At 42.3% G+C, this 20,597-nt stretch overlaps 1 protein-coding gene across 1 annotated transcript in view; it reads left to right on the forward strand.

Annotated features, from left to right (window-relative positions):
• The window catches only part of lrp2a (low density lipoprotein receptor-related protein 2a), a 357,969-nt gene that overhangs the window by 291,644 nt on the left and 45,728 nt on the right, over nt 1-20,597 (forward strand). The window contains 5 exon segments of the mRNA XM_051930710.1: nt 3,272-3,400; nt 3,616-3,747; nt 9,000-9,131; nt 14,669-14,812; nt 18,937-19,102. Coding sequence (XP_051786670.1) covers nt 3,272-3,400; nt 3,616-3,747; nt 9,000-9,131; nt 14,669-14,812; nt 18,937-19,102 — 703 coding nt within the window.

The raw sequence follows: 20,597 nt of genomic DNA on the forward strand, positions 1-20,597 counted from the left end.
CCTCTGTTAGAAAATGTACTAATGGCACATGGGAGTCAAGTGGAGGAAGGATCTTATTGGTCTGATGAGACCAGAATTGAGCTTTTTGTCCATTGGACTAAAATCCATGTTACACTGCACATTATCAAAAACACCCAATCCCTACCGTGAAGCATGGTTGCAGCGGCATAAGGCTCTGGGGGTGCTTCTCTGCAGCAGGCCCTGGAAAGCTTGTGAAGAAGCTAAAAGAAAATGTGATTCAGTAGTCCAGACCACCCACATTACTCCAAGGCCCAGTTCTGATACTCACATGCCCATCGTAGGTGCTTTCAGTGATTGGCAAGGGTCAGTATGGCCTTTGCAGCAAGTTGTGATGTGCTGTGTGTCCTGACACCTTTCTCTTAGTGGCCATCACTAAGTTTCTCAGCAATTTACGCTACAGTATCTCTTCTGTGAGGTGGGACCAGGTCTCACACTCATTAATGATATTTGATCAGCCAAGACCTTGACCTCAATTCACTGGTTGCATTTCCTTGGACCACTTTTGGTAGGTCCTAACTAATGCATGCTGGGAACACCCCACGAGACCTGCCGTTTTGGAGATGCTATGACCCAGCTGTGAGCCATCACAGTTTGTCCCTTGTCAAAGTTGCTCAGATCCTTTTTTTCCTCATTCCAACACATCCCTTTCAAGAACTGACTGTTCACTTGCTGGTTAATATTTCTCACCTATTGAGAGGTGCCATTGTAATGAAATAATCAATATTCTTCCCTTTACCTGTCAGTGGTTTTGATGTTGTGGCTAATCAATGTGTATATACTGTATAGTGTCTATAAGAAGTATTAACCCCAGGGAAGTTTTCACTTTTTATTGTTATGCATTGAACCCACTAAACATTGAATCCCAGTGGGTTTAGTTTGTTTTTTTCTGCACAAACTTGTCATAGAAGACACAGGTTGACTTGCACACCAGCTGGGGTGGATAGTAGCTCACTCAGTCAGAAAACCATGATAAAGGAAAGATATGGATGGATGGGCATGGGTTAGTGGTCCCTATTCCCCCAGTTCACTAGGTGGCAGTGTCTCCCTAGTATGGCTCCCATTTGGATACTCGCAGGGCAGCATGGGAGTTGTAGATTTGCTTGGCAGCCCTATATGGGGTTCTTGAGTGCCCTCTAGGGGGAGCTTCTGGGCTGCAGTCTCCCCTGTTACAAAGAGAGTGCACCCAAAAGTGCTTAGAGGTGGCAATCCTGTCGCCCTGGAAAGTACTCCAGGGTTTGGGTTGAAAAGCAGCCGCTTTGTCTTATCCAGCAGTCAGAGTTGGGGGGAGAGTGGAGGTGGAGAAGGAAAGAAACTGAATTGTGACTGACTTACAGTACCAGGTGATAAAAACCTGTAAAAGGTATCTCTCTAATATAAAAAAAAAAAACTTGGGACGAGACTGCGACGGAATGTGATCTTTTGAAGAGAGACAGAGAGACACTTTCACGTCCCGTGCAATGGGCAAGTCACGTCATACTTACAACTTTTGGAAGCAAGTCCCGTGATACACATGCAGAAAAGGTCAGAGATAATGGAAGTAGGAAAATTCGAAAGTCTCACAAAAATGAGAGTAAAGATCGCATTAGCGCAAACAAATGGAAAATATTACTTGGTGAAATAATGGATTAGCGAAAAGAGATTGAATAGTGTTTGAGGATGTCTGGGGGAGAAGAGAGACAAGGCAGTGACTTAAAAATGTTTGAAGCGCCGCACGAAATGCAGACCACGCGGTATGGGAGAAGCAGCAAGCCAGCAGCTGATTGAGCAAAGAGGAGGTAAAAAAAAATGCATTTGTTTGCTATTGTATCAACATTTAAAAGGTGTTTCGGAGGAGCAAACGCGTTCTCCTTGGGGTGCATTCAGCCCCCTTCTTCACAACGGTGTGTAGCTGTAGAGTAAAGATTGCATTAGCGCATACAAATGGAAAATATTACTCGGTGAAATGTTGGAACACCAAAAAGTGATTAAATAGTGTTTGAGGATGTCTGGGGGAGAAGAGAGACAAGGCAGTGACTTCGAAGCGCCACACGAAACGAAGATCATGTCGCATAGGAGTAGCAGCAAGCCAGCAGCTAATCGAGCAAAGAGGAGGTAAAAAAAACAACTGTTATTTGAATCCCATTGTATCACTGTTAAAGAGGGGTTTTGGAGGAACTGCCACGTCTCCTAGGGATGCGTTCAGCCCCCCTCTTCACAATGGCTCGCAGCACTGGCAGTTTGGGAGGAATGCTAGGCGAGCAAAGTGCAGATCACACGGCATAGCAGCAGCAATCCAGCAGCTGATCGAGCAAAGAGGAGGTAAAAAAAAAAGGAATTTGTTTCCCATTGTATCACCGTGTAAGAGGGGTTTTCGGATGAGCGGCTGCGTCTCCTTGGGGTGCGTTCAGCCTCCCTCTTCACAATGGCATATATGCGCTTGGCAGAGGGGGGAGTGTTTGGCTAGCAAAGTGAGCAGGGGGCGAATTCCCCTAGTTTTATTTAAATTAAAACATCTCACCTTAAACCTGTGACTGTGTGGTTTGGTTGTGTCTGGACACAAACTCTTCAGAAATAGATTTCTGCCAAGTGGTCTAAATTAATAATGAATCCTATATTTAAACATCTATGAGTGGAAGTGTGTGTGTCTGTCTGGCCCAGAAGCGAGAGGTGGATTTGGAGTAAGGGCTCCGCCTCAGAGGATACACCAGCGAGACGAGCATGTCGGCAAAACTAAACCTCCGAAGAAAGAGTCACTTGCTTTGCTGCTAATACAGAAGCGAGGCAAGCACAACGGCAAAACAAAACCTCAGGAGAAAGACAAAGTCGCTTAGTTGCTAATGCACAAGTGACGCAAGCACGTCTTGCAAAGCGAATCCTCTTAGGAGAGAGATGCCCAGAGAAGTTCCTTTCAATTACCTGACATCTCTACATTTCAGTTTTTTTTCTGACAATTTCAATAGTTTCTAGGACCCTGGGCTTTTTACAGCACGGACTTACACAGCTAGTGTAATACATAAAATCACTGATCCCATACTGTACGTATTCACTTCCTTCAAGTCAGTATCTAGCAGAGTGATCTTTTCCAACAATTCCAGCCTTGAGTCTCTGGGCACAGGTCTCAATGAGTTTCCAAGGGGGTGAATACTTTTTATAGCCACTGCATGCATATATACTGCATATCCTTATATTGAACACTTTTTTAGAAAGCACAGTGCTAAAAAGTAATACCTATGAAGTCTTCCTAACCTCTAACCTCACATTGTCTACCCAGGTAAAGCACCAACCCAGGGTCCCTGCACTACAGAGGAGTTCAAGTGCACCAACACTCATTGTGTTCTTCTGCAGTATGTGTGCGACAACTACGATGACTGTGGAGATCACTCCGACGAACTTGGCTGCAGTAAGTAACAGGGCTGTCCAACCCTGTCGCCACACCGACCTGCATTGCATCAAAAATGTCCTCTAAAGTTTGTTAACCTTAAAACGAAAATCACCTAAACTGGCTTTTTATATTCAAATTGCTTGCTGTTGAGCCTGATGTGAGAAGTTAACTGCTAATGAGATCCTCATCAGTGCTTGCTTCACTCTCACCTGAGTCTTTTCTTCTCTCCTTAGATCTTGGCACAGGACGCTCCTGTCATGAGAACATCTGTGAGCAGAACTGCACCAACCTCAGTGAGGGCGGCTTCTTATGTTCATGCCGGCCTGGATATTCACCCAGTGAAAGCGACAGAAACTCCTGTGATGGTTAGTGAGCCAGCCCTAGCAATGCAATGTGGTGGAGATGAATTGCTGACATGATCCTTGGTTACGGATGTTCTCTCAGTTTCTGATTATGCTTCATCTCCCAATTTCTATTAAAAATGAATTTTTGTGTCTTATCACTTTTAAGGCACCGCATCTGGGCTCCTCCTTGACATGCAAAGAACTAACTCTACTTCACTGTTAATTGTAGTCCCTTTCCTCACCAGTAAATAAAAATTGATTTTGCAACCTTACAAATACCCCTAATCTTAGATCCCCTACGCCTCTGCCCCCATACATTGTATGAGAGTCCTGTCTTCAATTCAAAACCCCAAAATTGTGAACATGTGTTTTTCTGTTTATGATATATGCTGCATTTTGTGGAAGTAACTATTAATTATATTTTATGCAAACAATGTGAGCATACGATTGAATAACAGACATGTGCATTATGTGACAAGAGTAACATGAGAGTTTTGTCCTTTTTTTCTATGGATGTTTTTCACATTGTTTGCCATTGTGCAGCACAGGTTACCTTTAGGCTCCTTTATATCATACGATTTTTTCTCTTGTTCTGCTTGAAGAAATGAGATTAAAAAAATTCTCAGCCATCACTGAAAACTGCATTAAGTAAGTAACATATAAAAAAAATATAATTTTGAGGTGGAACATTCCTTTAATATTGCATCACTCCGAACTTCCTTTACATAACTGGAATCATGTTTACCATGAGATTCTGCTCACAATAATGGAAGTAACTTACTCTCCTACTACTAGAGTGTTTTTACTCACCCATAAAAATAGCCCTAGCTGTAGATTCCACCACTCTGATGGAGAAATCTTTACATCTCTAAACACTGATTGCCCCCATCCTACACCATTAATGGGCATGGGAGGGCATCTAAGTACAAAGCTGAAGCGACTATAATATTCTGGCCCATTTGGTAGAAATATCTCTAATCTTGTGAATGCAGCCTCTGAGTTTTTATTACCAGTTGCTGCCTACTTTATTTTTAAAATATCTGCAACAAGTTCTGTCAGACCAAATGCACAGTAGTATTTTTCAATTAGATAGATAGATAGATAGATAGATAGATAGATAGATAGATAGATAGATAGATAGATAGATAGATAGATAGATAGATAGATAGATAGATAGATAGATAGATAGATAGATAGATAGATAGATAGATAGATAGATAGATAGATAGATCTGCGCTGGCATCCCAAAGGTTGCCGATTCGAATCCCCGTCACTGCCAAAAGAGACCCTACTCTGCTGGGCCCTTGAGCAAGGCCCTTAACCTTCAATTGCTCCAGGGGCGCTGTACAATGGCTGATCCTGCGCTCTGACCCCAAAGGGTATGCAAAAACTAACAAATTCCTAGTACAAGAAATTGTATAAGGTGAAATAAAGAACAAAAAAAAAAAAGGCTATAGATAGATAGATAGATAGATAGATAGATAGATAGATAGATAGATAGATAGATAGATAGATAGATAGATAGATAGATAGATAGATAGATTTGTCCCAAGTTGATTACTTTTTGCATGAGTTGGTATGAGAGCTTGCATATTGTAATCTTTTTAGTTAGCCAATAAAAGGTGTTGTTTTGCTTTACTTCTCGATGCACATAAGCTCAAGAAATATTAAAGCAAACAACAACCTGATCAAATGCAAACAAGAATTGCAAAAAGAAGAAAACTTCTGACTTGGTTAGTAATAAGAGAGCAGTCCTAGTGAGGCACTATAAAGGTAAAGAGGAACAGGTTTAAGAACTCTTTTATTTCTTCATATATAAGTATTTTAAGTTATGTTACTTGTAGTGATGCTGCTACTGTAAATGTTTAATTCTGCATTATTATTTTGTGTACTGTTGAAAGTAATTATTCTTCTTTGCATTGATCTTGAGTGTGTGTTTATACAATAACATTGGCTGTCAAATGTTGTATCGTTGTTTAAGTATTGGATCTCTGTAACAACATCTTCTGTTTTTGTACTTTCCTGCTGCAAACAAATTTCCCTCTGGGTTAATAAAGTCTAACTAAAGGCTGTGGACCACCCAGGCTGGCACTGCCACCTCAATCCGACATAGACAAGAGTGAGACACAAGTTCAAGGCACACACATTGTTTTTTATTTTCCTTTTACCTTTTTCCCACAAGTACAGCACAGTTCCCAGCACAACTACTACCACAAACACAACTCTCTTTCTCTTCTTCTTTTCCTCTTTTTCTTTGTCTCCCTCCTCCCGACTCTGGCTCCCCGAGTAGTGGCTGCTGGCTCCTTTTATACTGATGACTCATTTCCAGCAGCACTTCCCGGTGTGGTGGAAGAACTTCCACAAAGGGCTCAGCAGATCCTGCTGCAGCACCCCCTTGGAGGCACCTGTAGATCCCAACAGGACTTAACCAAACTCTAACTCCCATGTAGCCCTGCAGGAGTCCAAGGCACCGCTGCAACCCAGGGGGGCTGCCATCAGAGGTAACGCTCTGGCCATGCTTGCTCCCCTGGTCCTCCAAGCATGTAGGTATCCCAGCAGGGCAAGGGCCCCGGCCACATGCTACAAGGTGTACAGAGAGATGTCCACTTACAACCATGTTCAGTTCCAACAGACCAGTCGTAAGTCAATCTGGATGTAAGATGCACCAGTATATGTATTCAAACCTTACCATAATGCTGTATAATAAGTCCCTCAAATCGTATTACAGTAATCCCTCGCTATATCGCGCTTCGCCTTTCGCGGCTTCACTCCATCGCAGATTTTATATGTAAGCATATTTAAATATATATCGCGAATTTTTTGCTGGTTCGCGGATTTCTGCGGACAATGAGTCTTTTAATTTCTGGTACATGCTTCCTCAGTTGGTTTGCCCAGTTGATTTCATACAAGGGACGCTATTGGCAGATGGCTGAGAAGCTACCCGGCTTACTTTTCTGTCTCTCTTGCGCTGACTTTCTCTGATCCTGACGTAGGGGGATTGAGCAGGGAGGCTGTTCGCACACCTAGACGATAAGGACGCTCGTCTAAAAATGCTGAAAGATTATCTTCACGTTGCTATCTTTTGTGCAGCTGCTTCCTGAAACGACATGCTGCACAGTGCTTCGCATACTTCAAAGCTCGAAGGGCACGTATTGATTTTTGATTGAAAAACAAACTCTGTCTCTCTCTCTCTCTCTCTCTCTCTCTGCTCCTGACGGAGGGGGTGTGAGCTGCCGCCTTCAACAGCTTTGTGCCGCGGTGCTTCGCATACTTAAAAGCCAAACAGCCCTATTGATTTGTTTGCTTTCCTCTGTCTTTCTGACAGACTCTGCTCCTGACGTGCACTCCTTTGAAGAGGAAGATATGTTTGCATTCTTTTAATTGTGAGACAGAACTGTCATCTCTGTCTTGTCATGGAGCACAGTTTAAACTTTTGAAAAAGAGACAAATGTTTGTTTGCAGTGTTTGAATAACGTTCCTGTCTCTCTACAACCTCCTGTGTTTCTGCGCAAATCTGTGACCCAAGCATGACAATATAAAAATAACCATATAAACATATGGTTTCTACTTCGCGGATTTTCTTATTATGCGGGTGGCTCTGGAACGCAACCCCCGCGATGGAGGAGGGATTGCTGTATTTGTTTTATATCTTTTTTATCATCCTTCCTAGCACATTGTGTAGATTTTATATCATTATTTTGTTTTGTTATTACTGCTGCTCACATGGGTGCAGAACCTTTAACAGCTTCACGAATCCTTTCTTTTTCTGCATTATGTGACGTTATCAGTGTGAGCCTCTTCCAGTGTTAAATGTGACAGGAGGAATTGTACCAGCAGGGCTTGAGCACTCATATGTTTTCTGTTTTAACATTTCCGCATGTTAATAATTAACATTAACAGATAAAGGATTTCAGTGTAGTTTTATTAATCCTTTGTGGCGGTTTGCTTGAAGTGGCACATTGTGAGTCACAACGCAGAAGCTTCAGAAGTTAACCGGATTCAAAGCCAAAGCGCAGCAGTACAGTACGTGTGATGAACTCCGGTTTACAGCTTAAAGTCACATGTGATCACATTCTCTTTCTTTCCTCCCTCATACTGCTTAATTACATCCATTTTTGTGTCAAGATCAATTGCCTTTTTTCTGTACTTGTAAGACAAATGTAACTGAACGTAGTTGAAACTGCTGCAAGTAATAAACTGAGATTGAGATGAATGTGTCACGACATACGGAACTGGTGTGGTGAAAACTAATGTTTGCCTGTGAGTCACTTTAGTGGTTATAAGTCAAATGGCCGAGAGAGGCATAGGTCATAAGTTGACGACTACCTCTATTGCTGAGGATATGAAGCTATATAGCGTGATATAGCGTTTCTTGATACACTTCTGCTGAAAGTCCTCAGTGTTAGTGTATTAGAGAGAATGTGCAGCTTTGTTCATAATGGCAGTCAGTTTCATCTTCATCCTTTCCTCTGCTATTGTGATGTTTCAGCTCCCTGGCTGGGTTTCTAGTTTATGTAATTTATTTGTTAATTTTTGTGCCATTTACTTATGTTAATGTTGCTTTTTTGATTATGTGTATTATTCTTTGTTTGTGATATTGTCTATAAACTGCTCGTGTTTTGTTCCATGTGTTTTGCAGCTTGTGTCCCAAGAGGCAGGGCCATCTGCCAATCACTGCCAGGAACTGCCCTTCTGGCTATAAATCCAGAGGGTCTTCCACAGTTCCTGGCGGTTCATTTTGAATGCACTTGGAAGTTTTGGTGTGTCTGTGTTTCTACTGTGCTTTTGATAATTCTGGATTTTTGACCTTCTGCCTTGGGTTTTGACTTGGCTTTAAATTTGTGATTTTTCGGACTGTGTTTGCTTGGGGTTGCCTTATTGTCTACTCAAATTCATTATGTCTTGGTGTTCTATAGGGCTTTACTGTTTATAGAAATGAAACCTCTTATTTTTAAAAAGTTATATAGTTGCGTGTTTGCCCTTCTTACTAGCCAGGTTTGATGTTTTTTCCCCCTTTTTTGGAAGTGCTTTTTGGGACTCCTAAGTCCATAACAGCTACTACCTCCAGGGGGTCCATTGTGATCCCAATAACTTAGCCTGCCTTCTTAATCAGCTTCTTGAACCGGGAGGCCTTTCTTGAAATTACGTGAAATAAAATAAAACACAGAACTGTAAATCAATTCAATTCATTATGCTGAAAAAGATTGTGTAATGGAACCCAAGCCCTGCACCTAATACCTTTCTGACATTTCTGTTTCTTCTGCTTCTCCCAGATATCAATGAATGTGAGATCTATGGAACATGTCCTCAAGACTGCAAGAACTCCAAAGGCAGCTATGAGTGCTTCTGTTCAGAAGGGTTTCGATCCGTAGGTGAACAACATGGCACTGAATGCGCTGCCACTGGTAAGCAAAACAGACGAGACTCAAAAGGATGTTCTAAACGCAGGGGTTCTCAAAGTCGGTCCTGGGGGTCCACTGTGGTTCCAGGTTTTTGTTTAGTGATAATTAGTGATGGGCGGCACGGTGGCGCAGTGGGTAGCGCTGCTGCCTCGCAGTTGGGAGACCTGGGGACCCGGGTTCGCTTCCCGGGTCCTCCCTGCGTGGAGTTTGCATGTTCTCCCCGTGTCTGCGTGGGTTTCCTCCCACAGTCCAAAGACATGCTGGTTAGGTGGATTGGCGATTCTAAATTGGCCCTAGTGTGTGCTTGGTGTGTGGGTGTGTTTGTGCGTGTCCTGTGGTGGGTTGGCACCCTGCCCGGGATTGGTTCCTGCCTTGTGCCCTGTGTTGGCTGGGATTGGCTCCAGCAGTCCCCTGTGACCCTGTGTTCGGATTCAGCGGGTTGGAAAATGGATGGATGGATAATTAGTGATAACAACTGATAACACTTATTTAATTAGCTGGTATTTTTTTTCCTCTTCTCTTATACTACATTCAGAAAGGCACAGCAGCGTGATTTTTACATTTATAAGACATTTAGAAATATTTCTGTTTTTGCTAGAGATTGAAATGCTTTACTCTCATTTGTTGATTTCATTATGTTTTATCCTGTCTCTGTGCAGTTTGCTCCCTTTGTTGTATCTTAATAATAATGACAGTTAAAAATGAGCAAAGCAGTCAGCCATGCAAACAACACTGACTTATGAAAGGCTGCAACTATTTCAGTGTCAGACCCGCTAATTAGTAAATAATGGATTCATTAAACAATTAAAATACCTGGAAAAGTAGAATGAAAATCAAGATGAAAATCCTGTTAAAGAGAAAAAAAGACATTATTCCCATATAACTACTTAGTATATTTTAGTATATATATATATATATATATGTGTGTGTGTATATATTGTGACAAATAGAGGCACTGTTGACCCCTTGAACCCTCAGACCAGACGTCAGACACCAGATAAAAGTCCAAATAATGGTTTATTATAATAATAAAGTGCACAAAGCACCCTCCTCTCCACAATACTTAATAAATCAATAATCAAATAATCACAATCCTCCACTCCCAGACGCGTTGCCACCCTTCCACCCAGCTCAGCTCAACGCTCTGGTCTCTCACAGTCCTTTATATAGTCCGTGACCCGGAAGCGTTTCTCTCTCTCTGTCCATGTGACCGTGAACACTCCCGGGTCAGATAAAAGCGCCTTTTCTTCAACCCGGAAGTGTGTCATTCGCTCTGTCGCCGTGACTAAGACGCACTTCCGGGTTATAGGTGAAACAAAAGTCTCTGGGTCTTCCTGCAGCATCCCCTGGAGGTTCCCATGGTATCCAGCAGGGCTGTGATGAAAAATTCCACTGTCCATGATGCACTGCTGGAACTCGGGGCACCTCTATGTTGCAGGCAGGGCTCCACCTGGCGGCTTGGGGGTATTGGCCGGGATGAATGGCCGGCCATATTCCACAATATGTATATATACAGTATACTGTATGTATATATGTATATATGTGATGTGCCATGTGTTTGAATGGAAAATGCAATGCATTTTATTATTATGTGCATTGCTAAATACTACATTCAAATAAGTGGTGCACTGCAAATGTTAATACTGAGGTCTACATTGATTACTCAGATTTCAGCCCATTCTAGATGGATAGCACAGCTGGTTCATATATATATATATATATATATATATATATATATATATATATATATATATATATATATATATATATATATATATATATATATATATATATATATATATATACTGCTCAAAAAAATGTAAGGAACACTTTTAAATCCGAGTATAGCATCAGGTCAATGAAACCTCTGGTATATTGATCTGCTCAATGAAGTAGCAGAGGGGGTTGTTAATCAGTTTCAGTTGCTTTGGTGTTAATGAAATTAACAAGAGGTGCATTACAGGGGCAACAATGAGACGACCCCCAAAACAAGAATGGTTTAATAGGTGGAGGCCACTGACATTTTTCCCTCCTCATCTGTTTTTTCATTCGTTTTGCATTTGGCTACGGTCAGTGTCACTACTGATGGCATAAGGTGATACCTGGACCCTACAGAGGTGGCACAAGTAGTCCAACTTCTCCAGGTTGGCACATCAATACGTGCCATTGCCAGAAGGTTTGCTGTGTCTCCCAGCACCTGTCTCAAGGGCATGGAGGAGATTCCAGGAGACAGACAGTTACTCTAGGAGAGCTGGGCAGGGTCCCTCGTAGAAGGTTCTTAACCCATCAGCAGGACCCACTGGTATCTGCTCCTTTGGGCAAGAAGGAACTGCCAGAGCCCTACAAAATTACCTCCAGCGGGTCTCAGGTGTGAATGTCTCTGACCAAACAATCAGAAACAGACTTCATGAGGGTGGTCTGAGGGCCCGACGTCCTCCAGTGTGCCCTGTGCTCACTGCCCGGCTGGCACTGTGGAGCTCCATTGGCATTTGCCATAGAACACCAGAATTGGCAGGTCCACCACTGGCTACCTGTGCTTTTCACAGATGAGAGCAGGTTCACCCTGAGCACATGTAACAGACCTGAAAGGGTCTGGAGAAGCGTGGAGAATGTTATGCTGCCTGTAACATTGTTCAGCATGAGCAGTTTGGTGGTGGGTTATTGATGGTCTGGGGAGGCACATCCATGGAGGGACACACAGACCTCTACCGGCTAGGTAACGGCACCTTGACTGCCATTAGGTGTCAGGATGAAATCCTTGGACCCATTGTCAGACCCTATGCTGGTGCAGTGGGTCCTGGGTTCCTACTGGTGCATGACAATGCCCGGCCTCATGTTGAGAGAGTATGCAGGCCATTCCTGGAGGATAAAGGAATTGATACCATTGACTGGCCGCCACACTCACTCACCTGACCTCAATCCAATAGTACACCTCTGGGTGTGACATTATGTTTCGGTCCATCCGGTTGCACCACAGACTGTCCAGGAGCTCAGTGATGCCCTGGTCCAGATCTGGAAGGAGATCCCCCAGGACACCATCCGTCATCTCATTAGGAGCATGTCCTCCCCCAACTCCGACGTTGTAAGGCATACATACAAGCATGCGGGGCCATACAAACTACTGAGTACGATTTGGAGTTGCTGCAATGAATTTTCAGCAAAATGGACTTGCCTTCCTGCCGCATCATTTTTTCACTTTGATTTTTTGGGTGTCTTTGAATTCAGCCACCTGTAGGTTGATCATTTTCATTTCTATCAAACGATGTGACATCCTTTCGTTCCTAACACATTACCAGTCCATATCAGTAGAGATAGCCAGCAGGATTTTTTTTCCCATTGAGATCTAATTTGTTTTCAAAATGTTCCTTTAATTTTTTTGAGCAGTTTTATATATATACTGTATATATATATATATATATATATATATATATATATATATATATATATATATACACATCCATCCATCCATTTTCCAACCCGCTGAATCCGAACACAGGGTCACGGTATAGTAACAAAAGGCGCAGACACAGACACAGGAGGCACACTGATAAGACAAATAAATGTTTTATTTCAATCTCTTCGCCTGTGGGCAACGCCTTCCCCGTCCCCACAGGCACAACACAGTCCCACAAACACAGCACCAAACTCAATTCTCTTTGTCTTCTTCTTTCTCCACCACTCCTCTCCATCAAGCTTTGTCTCCCTCCTTCCAACTCTGGCTGCCAAGTGGTGGCTGGTGGCTCCTTTTATATGGCATCCGGATGTGCTCCAGGGGCTTGATTGCCCATTTCTGGCTGCACTTCTGGGTGTGGTGAAAACACTGCCCATAAGGGCTCAGCAGCTCTTGCTGCAGCACCCCCTGGTGGCATCTGCATATCCCAACAGGGCTGCACCAAACTCCAACTCCCAAGAAGCCCTGTGGGAGTCCGAGCCACCATTGCAATCCTGGGGGGTTGCCATCTAGTGTCCCAGGGGATGTATTGAGTTACCCACACTTGCACCCCCGGAACATATACTGAAGGGGCGTCCCAGCCAGGCAAGGGCCCTGGCCATACGTCACAATATATATATAACTTAGCTTTCTAATTTCTTTATTTTCCCTAAAACACAGACTCTAGGAAGTAACAATTCACTTTATTAGCCTAGGGGTCCACTTAAAAACAGAAGCTGGTTGGAACAAAAATCTGCAGCCACAGTGGGTCCCCAGGACAGAGTTTGAGAACCCCTGTTCTAACGTAATGCTGAGACCACATCATCTCTTGTGTTTTGTTCTTTATTTTTTATATTTATTTTACAATTTTTCAGCAGCATGTGGTTGACATCATCAAGAGCTGCACCAGGTGACAATACATCATTAGGGACTGAGTACAAACTACACAAAGTGAAATTAGAGATGGCAGACGCTATGAGGGATAGTAATACAAAGGAAACACATCAGTACAGAGTGGACAGTTTGGTGTTGAAAATTCTGACAGCCTGTGGGTAGAAGATGTTGCCCAGCAGGATGCTCCAATGCCTTCTACCAGATGGCAGGCAGGCAAAGATACCAAGATAGGGACAGAAGTGGTCCTCCACAATGCTTGTAGCCCTGCAGATGCCATGTTTCTCAAAGATGTCCTGAATGGAACAGAGAGAGATCCCGTTCATTTTTTTGGATGTGTCCTCTATCTGCAGCAGGTTGTTGTGAACCAGCAGACTGTATCACAAGTCTCATATCTCATACAGCTACAGCTGCTCTTCTCCATAGTGAGATTTGGGGTGGCTTGCTCTCCTTAGCCACTGTAGATGTCAATGTGCCTTCTCAGTAAGGAGGTGGTGTTGAAATGATTTCAGTGCTTCTGAGCAACTCCACTTCAGAGCCCTTGAAGGGCCCAGGGGATTGGGGAATGGACAGCATAGGCCTTCCATGCATTTTAGATAGATAGATAGATACTTTATTAATCCCAATGGGAAATTCACTTTCTTCAGCAGCAGCATACTGATACAATAAATAATATTAAATTAAAGAATTTTAATTAATTAAATTAAATTAATTTAATTAATTAAAGAATTTTGTTGCTCATTTCTGTATGTGTTTCAAAAGAAAATAGGACAAGACAAGTGTTGGAATCTCTATGAGAATTCTGTTTAATAGCAACAATACCATGACCACACCATGCCATTTTCCAGGCCAACCTAATCCTGAATAGGGTTGCAAGGGGCAGGAGTCTACCCAGCAAGCATAAGGGCGCAAGGCAGAAATGATCCCTGGACAGGGTACCAGTCCATAACAGGGTGAACACACACACACACACACACACACACACACACACTGTAATACTAGTTTAGTGTCACCTGACTAGTTAATCTGCATGTTTGTGGAGCATAGCAGGAAACCAGAGCACCTGGAGGGAACCCATGCAGACATGAGAAGAACATGCAAATGAGGAAGGCAGCACAAAAACACCATTAAACACCATTAAACAACTGTACTGCACTGCTAATAACACAAGTTCTAATTTATCTCTGTATTTCTCTCCGTCCTTCCCTCCTGGTTACAGGAAATCCACCAGTGATGCTTTTACCTGATAGTGTCCGTATCCGCAGATATAACCTTTCTTCAGAGCAATACTCAGACTACGTTGATGATGAGGACCATATCAGGGCCTTGGATTATGACTGGGACTCAGAAGGAGATGGCCTCAGTAAGTCCCTCCGTTTTTATGTGTGTATTTTTGTATATTGCGGTCACTGTGTCGCCCCCTAGTGGCTAAAAGATGGAACTGTAATGTTGTTCTTACCACATCTTGCTGTGTGACCCTGAGGAGAGTCCTAATTGTAATGAAGAAAGATGGCAACCATTAAAGGTTACACTTTTGACCGACCGCAGACTCCCAAGAGGTGTGTTATCTCAAGGAATAATGTTGACTGGATTTTATGTTTTTCTCTTCTCTGTCTCAATTATCAAAACTGTCAAGAAAAAAAAAAATGCCAAAAATGTGGAAACTGATCATTGTCAGTTATGTTGATTACTGAAATTTGCTCACATTTGTTGTGTCTGTAATGCAATTTGTGCATTAATAAATATAAACAGATGATTTTATAACTTTCAATAATACGTTGTAAATATGTGCAAGCACTTTGAACCTATGTGCTCAATGAAAAGTGCCATATAAAAAAACAAAACTGAATTGAAATTTTGAGTTGTAAGAAGCTCTAGATGAAAGTATTATCTTAAGCAGTTGTTTTGTCTTGATAGAGCTCGATATTACTCTACTTTCCCCTTTTGTATTATTAATGTGTAGACTGAGTCAGAATGTCTCAAATCTCTGACTTTTCTGACTGTTTCTAAGGTACTGTACTTTATAACTTCTCCCCACCTTCCCTTCTACATTTATAACCTCAGGCAATCAGGTGTAGTAAAAGACAAGCAGGAGTTAAGTTACACTTTAAATAATGTGTTATTAATAATATTCATAAATAATAACCATAAGCAAAATACAAGTGAATACTGGCAACCAAACAACCTGATAAATGCTGATGTGTAGTTTCAGGCAGCACACAGACTTGTTAGTTACTTAAAATGTCTCTAGCTAAAGCATCATTTTTAGTCAGCTTTCTTCAGCACAGGCCGAATGCCTGTCTCAAAATGGCTGCCGAGTTGCAGTCTTCATTGTGTTGTCCTTTTCAGTTCATGGTGTGTGAGATGGTCTTTCATCAGTTGGTCAGAGAGGGGGGGTGGGGGGTGGGGGGTGGAGGTGGTAAATCAAGCAAATTTATAGATTTTCTGTCCAACCCCTAAAGCCAATAGGGCGTCATGGCTTCTGATACAAGCCAATCCCAAACAGCCATACTTCAGACCAATGGGGCAGAGAACACCACCACCACCAAAGCCATGTGTTAAGTTGAAGCTTGCCAGTTAGGCAGTCTGTCTTTCCTGTGGAGGTTGACTAAGAGACTCCAGCAGAGAAACATTTGCCAAACTTGTTTGAGGCACTTCACCCAACCCTGATGTAAAATTCACTCTCCTGACTTAGTCCTAGGGGGTAAACATGAATGCTTCTCACTAATGAAATACAAATATTATATTGCTTTGCCTAAATTACAAATAAAAACAAACAAAATATTTATCAACTTGTATGCCAAATTTCACACTGCAACAACAGCTAATGTGGTCTAGTAGCTAAGGCACTGGATCTTAAAAACATGAAAACCAGTTCAATTCCCATTTACCATTAGTTGTGTGATGCTGAGCAAATCACTTATCCTGCCAGTGCTCCAAAATAAATGTAAGCAATCATTCTGTAAGTCATGTCATTTTCTAACCTTCCTAATCCATACCAGGGTCACATGGGAGCTGGACCCTATCTCAGCTATCATGGGGCACAATGAAGGAACAAACACTAGATAGGGTGCCAGTCCAGTGCAGGGCAAACTGACATATAGCCCCTAACCACACAAGAGGGCCAGTTCAGTATCACCAGTTCACCTAACCTGCATGTCTTTGTACTGTGGGAGGAAACCCATACAGACACGGGGAGAACATGCAAACTCCATGCATGGAGGACTGTGGTCTCCTTAATGTAAGGCAGCAGTGCTACCACTGTGCTACCATGCCTCCCATCGTGTAAATCACCTTATACAGGGTGTCCCACAAAAAAGTGGCCCGCCTCCACTGAGACGATTCCCGTCTCATCTGCTGGCCGATAGGTGGTTGAGGTCATGTCACCTGCCTTGTACATATGTAGTGACGCACACGGAGGTCACTTTCAGCATCTTCTGTAAATGGGAGTACCAAATTTGACCATTTTTCTCTTCACCACGTAATGCAGTCATCTCCGTGGAGGCCGGCCACTTTTTCATGGGCCACCCTGTATAAAAGCATTAGCCAAGTGTAAGATAATCCAAATACAATCATGGACTATACATTTGTCTGCCACCATTTTGTATTTTGTTGGAGTTACAGATTTTACTGTATTTGATTACATTGAAACATAAGACAATGCCGGGTAATCGCCATTTCTGATCTAGCTTTAGTATCTCATCACAGGTTTGCACAGTAGGTTTATAAGGGCATTACAGACTGCAGTGACATTCTAACTTGCGTGTGCTTATCAACTCTCCGGTGCCATGATTAGGCATATATAGGGTGGTCCAGATCTAATTATGCAATTTTCATTACGCTATAACTTATTAAGTTTATTACATAGAGAATTCACAGCACCTGCCCTGCACATAGAGATTTCACTTAAAATTATTTTTGTTGCCGATAGATGGCAGTACCTGCCCTGCATTCCAAAATGTCGGGGAGACGGTTGTCAGTCAAACAGTTGCATAATTAGATCTGCTCCCTTACCTCAAAATGTCTGTCTTCCTTGCCAAAAAAATCTCAAAAGCACATTTGTCAACATAACCTAGCAGGTACAAATTATATTCCAAATGTGGGAATGCCTTCCATTACTTTTGCTCCTTCAATAATGCCAATAATGGACCAATTTAGAATGAACCTATGATGTACATTATCAGGTGTAACCTGAGCCCCAAACTCCAGACACAATCACACTCAAACTAGTCACGGGTTTAGATATATCTACTTTTTATTAACTGATGTTATCTTCACAGATGAAATAAAGACCACCAAGGTAAACTGCTGTGAAAACAGTTCTCTTTCTTCGCACTCCTCCCGTTAAGCCTCATCCACTTCCTCCTGACTCTGACTGCTTGGTCAAGATGACACAGCTCCTTTATCTTTCATCCGGCAGTACTTCCAGGGCTAGGACATGGTCTGTAGGTCAGACGGGAGTCCCACAAAGTAGGGATCATATCCCCCTCCAGCGCCCTACCACTGGCACCCATGGAACCCAACAGGGCCATATTCTTGAACTCCAATACCCATGATGCTCTGTGGGTATCCAAAGGGGACCTGAATCCCAGGGATACTAGTAGTACCCGGATGCTGGTGTCATTCCTGGACCTCCCCACATACTGGCCTCCTTGCCTAAAGATTCTTGTTCCTACCATGTCAGAGAGGCTGTCCTTCTGCATTCACTGTGGTGTCCTGGCCAGGAAATGAATCACCCTCTGAGATGCCCATCCATCTCCTGCGACACTCATACAGGATATTAGTCAAAATTAACATATCCAGAGAAAAAAATACAGACACTGGGATAATGTGAAAAACTCCACACATACAATGGGAGAACTAGAAACACAACCCATATTGTGAGAGTTAGTGAGGCAGAAGTGATTAAAAAAAAAGAAAGCAATGTGCAGCAGTCCATAGTAATATTAACATTCCATTAATTAATCAGTAATTATTACATTTGAATAAATTGCATTACTAGTGCAAGTTCGAAAATTTGCAATAATAAAACCCAGGCTGTGCAGCTTCACTTCTGGGGGTCTGATTTGAATGAGGGTTTCCATGTTCACCAAACTTTTCACCCATACATTACCTGTTCTCCTATTCTTCGCAGTACAGAGTGTCCCACTGAGGCAGTGCATTCCTGCACACATACACACCTTTTGGATGTGGGATGAAACTGGAGCTCCTGCAGAAAGCCCAAATTGAAACAGAAAAAACATGCAAACTCCACTCAGACTTTAAACCCTAAGCCCTGTAGCAGTGAGACATTACGTGCAAAAATATGTTACAGAGAAAAAAAATAATGAAGAAATAAGCCATGAAAGACAAGTGTCCCTCAACTGCTGGCCCGTTTTTAAAACCCTTCATTTTTGCTGATGTGAAACACAGAGAGCAGAGGTAATGCCATTTTGATAATCGCACCATCCGATTGCTTGGAAAACCAGATCTGTTTTATTTTTTCAGGCATTGTCTACTGGACTGTAGGAGGACGCGGCTCACAGTTTGGGGTAATCAAACGAGCTTACATGACCACATTTGATGATCGTGGCAGCAACCCAGTGAAAAAAGTGGATCTGAACTTACGCTATATTTCAAACCCTAACGGCATTGCTGTAGATTGGGTGGGGAGGTAAGTCATTCTAGGCCTCCATTTTGTCTTGGCTAGACAGCCATTTTTTTCCTTTCTTTGTTCAGTTTATTATGTTATGTTTTGTCATGGTAAAGTCCCAAGGTGGCCCTGTTTTAGACTCTTTATTATGTAGACTGTAACAGAATGCCCCAAATCTCTTACCATACCATCAGGATTGATTGCTTTTATAGTTCAGCATGCCCCCCTTTGTTTTACATCTATGACCTCAGGAAATTACATAAAGTACCAGAACAGGAATTTGACTATTTATTCATGGATTATAAGTAGCAGAGTTCAACAAGTGTGACAAAGTACCAGTACAGCCTGACTCATGTCAAGCATTAAATATGCTTAGATTATCAGGTGGCTCTCTGTCTTAATATGTTGATTGGTCTTTGTCCGCCGTTGTCTCTCTGTCAGCATTGCCTCTGGATGAACTGAGAGATGGCCTCTCCTCAGGATGGAAAATGGCAGCTATTGTGTTATGCTTTGTCATAGTAAGGCTCTAAGGTGGCCTTGTTTTCCCTTTAATACTCTTTATTATGTAGACCATAACAGAATACCCCAAATCTCATACTCTTACCACAGCATGCAAGCCTCCATTTTTTTGTGGCTTTATAACTCCTGACACACCTCTTGGACCAGTGTGAGCATCCAGTATTCATCTGTTCAGTTGGTTTGTTCCTGTATGTAAGCATCTTCTCCAATTTTAAACAAACAGGAAAGAAAAGATACACCGGTAGTGAAGTCGTTAACTGCCTTCTCAAACATGGTTTTCTTCCAGAGTCATAATTTTATTTGTTCCTTCCAATCCAAGTGTTCATTTCTGAGGGGACGGGTTTATATAATGTTAAGTACTCCTGTCTTTGATATTTGGAGCTCCTACACACTAAAACAATGCCTCCGACATGTCCATACAGGCTGTCCGTCACAAACACCCAGAGTGCTTAACAGACTGCTGAAACTTTGGGGAGCTACAATGGCTTATTCTCGGAAAGTCAATTCATTCCTCAAATGACATGATATCATTCAATTATCAATTATATCATTCAATTATTACTATGCTAGATATTAAATATACACAGCAAAGTGAAACAATGGCAAAAGAATACAACAAATTATTGTTTCAGAACATAGCTGCATCTGTGTAATCCTTAACTCAATTAATTTCTCTTCTCCATATTTGCATTTCTGAGCATGATTTTTAATCACCATAACAGTCATTAAATATGTCATAAGCACTTTCTCATATTTCTTTATATTAAAACTAGACATCCCCCGTGGCTCCGCCCGCGTAGAAGTGAAACAGGACAGGGAGGAGGGCCCTGGACGGCTCCCCACACCTGACTTCACACTTCCTCCTTCTACTCTGTCTTGGATTAGTGCGAATATATCGTTCCTGCAAGCGAACTATGATTCTTAGCGTGATGACAGAAGTTGCAAAATCAGGTGTCCAAGCAAATTTTAGAAAAATAACCCAATCTAAATCCGTTAA

The sequence above is a fragment of the Erpetoichthys calabaricus genome, chromosome 8 (genome assembly GCF_900747795.2).
Source record: "Erpetoichthys calabaricus chromosome 8, fErpCal1.3, whole genome shotgun sequence".
Lineage (NCBI taxonomy): Eukaryota > Metazoa > Chordata > Cladistia > Polypteriformes > Polypteridae > Erpetoichthys > Erpetoichthys calabaricus.